The 1,017-nt window shown below is 44.4% G+C and overlaps 1 protein-coding gene across 1 annotated transcript; it reads left to right on the top strand.

Annotated features, from left to right (window-relative positions):
- Window positions 1-1,017, top strand: EHI_046900 (4-alpha-glucanotransferase, putative; the record flags this gene model as incomplete). Its single annotated transcript, XM_001914608.1, has 1 exon — window positions 1-1,017. A coding segment is annotated over one exon (1,017 nt), but the record flags the coding sequence as incomplete, so codon positions are not given.

Here is a 1,017-nt window from a genome sequence, read left to right on the forward strand (position 1 = left end):
CTTTGATCCAAACCCTCCCCGTCAACGACACCACCGTTTACTTCACATGGAGAGATACTTATCCATACAATCCAAACTCAGTTCAAGCATTCCACTTGTTGTATTTGAGACTCTCTGCTATTACTGAAGACAAAGAAATCTTGGCTGAAATTGCTCAACAGTCCGAAAGACTGAACAAATTGGCACAAATTGACTACGAAGAAGTCTTGAGAGTTAAGGAAGAAATCTCTAGAAAGGTCTTTGCTAAGGTTGGAACAACACAGAAAGGCTTCGATGAGTTCAAGAACACCGCCAAAACGTGGTTGATCCCGTATTGTGTCTACAGAACTTTGGTTAAATCCGTCGACACCCCACTCCCCCCAACTCCAAAAGACTTCGCCGAAGTCGAAAAGATGTACGAAGAACACAAAGAAGAGTGCGATTACTATGCCTTTGTCCAATACAACTTGCACCTCCAATTAAAAGAAGCTTCTGAGTATGCCACCAACAACAAAGTCGCTTTGAAGGGTGACTTGCCAATTGGAGTTTCCAAAAGATCGGTCGAATGCTGGATGCACCCAGACTTGTTCCATCTTGACAAATCAACTGGTGCGCCACCCGACTATTTCTCTGCTGGTGAAGGACAGAACTGGGGATTCCCAACTTACAACTGGGAAAATATGGCTAAAGACGATTACGCGTGGTGGAAGGGAAGACTCTCACAAATGGCGCAGTACTTCAGTGCATATAGAATCGACCACATCTTAGGGTTCTTCAGAATTTGGAGTATTCCAGCGGGACACCGAACTGGGTTGTTGGGAAGATTTAACCCGGACTGGCCAATTTCCAGACAAGAGTTGGAAGGGTATGGCATCTACGATACCGACCGATTGAGCTATCCATACATCAGAGACCACACATTGAATGCGCTCTTTGGATCCGAAAGAGACTTTGTTGTTTCAAAGTTCTTAGTAGACAATTACAACGGCACATATAACTTGAAACCAGAGTACCAGACCGAAGGAGCTATTCTTGAGA

The sequence above is a fragment of the Entamoeba histolytica genome, genomic scaffold, assembly GCF_000208925.1.
Source record: "Entamoeba histolytica HM-1:IMSS scf_1104750517019 genomic scaffold, whole genome shotgun sequence".
In the NCBI taxonomy this organism is placed as follows: domain Eukaryota; phylum Evosea; order Mastigamoebida; family Endamoebidae; genus Entamoeba; species Entamoeba histolytica.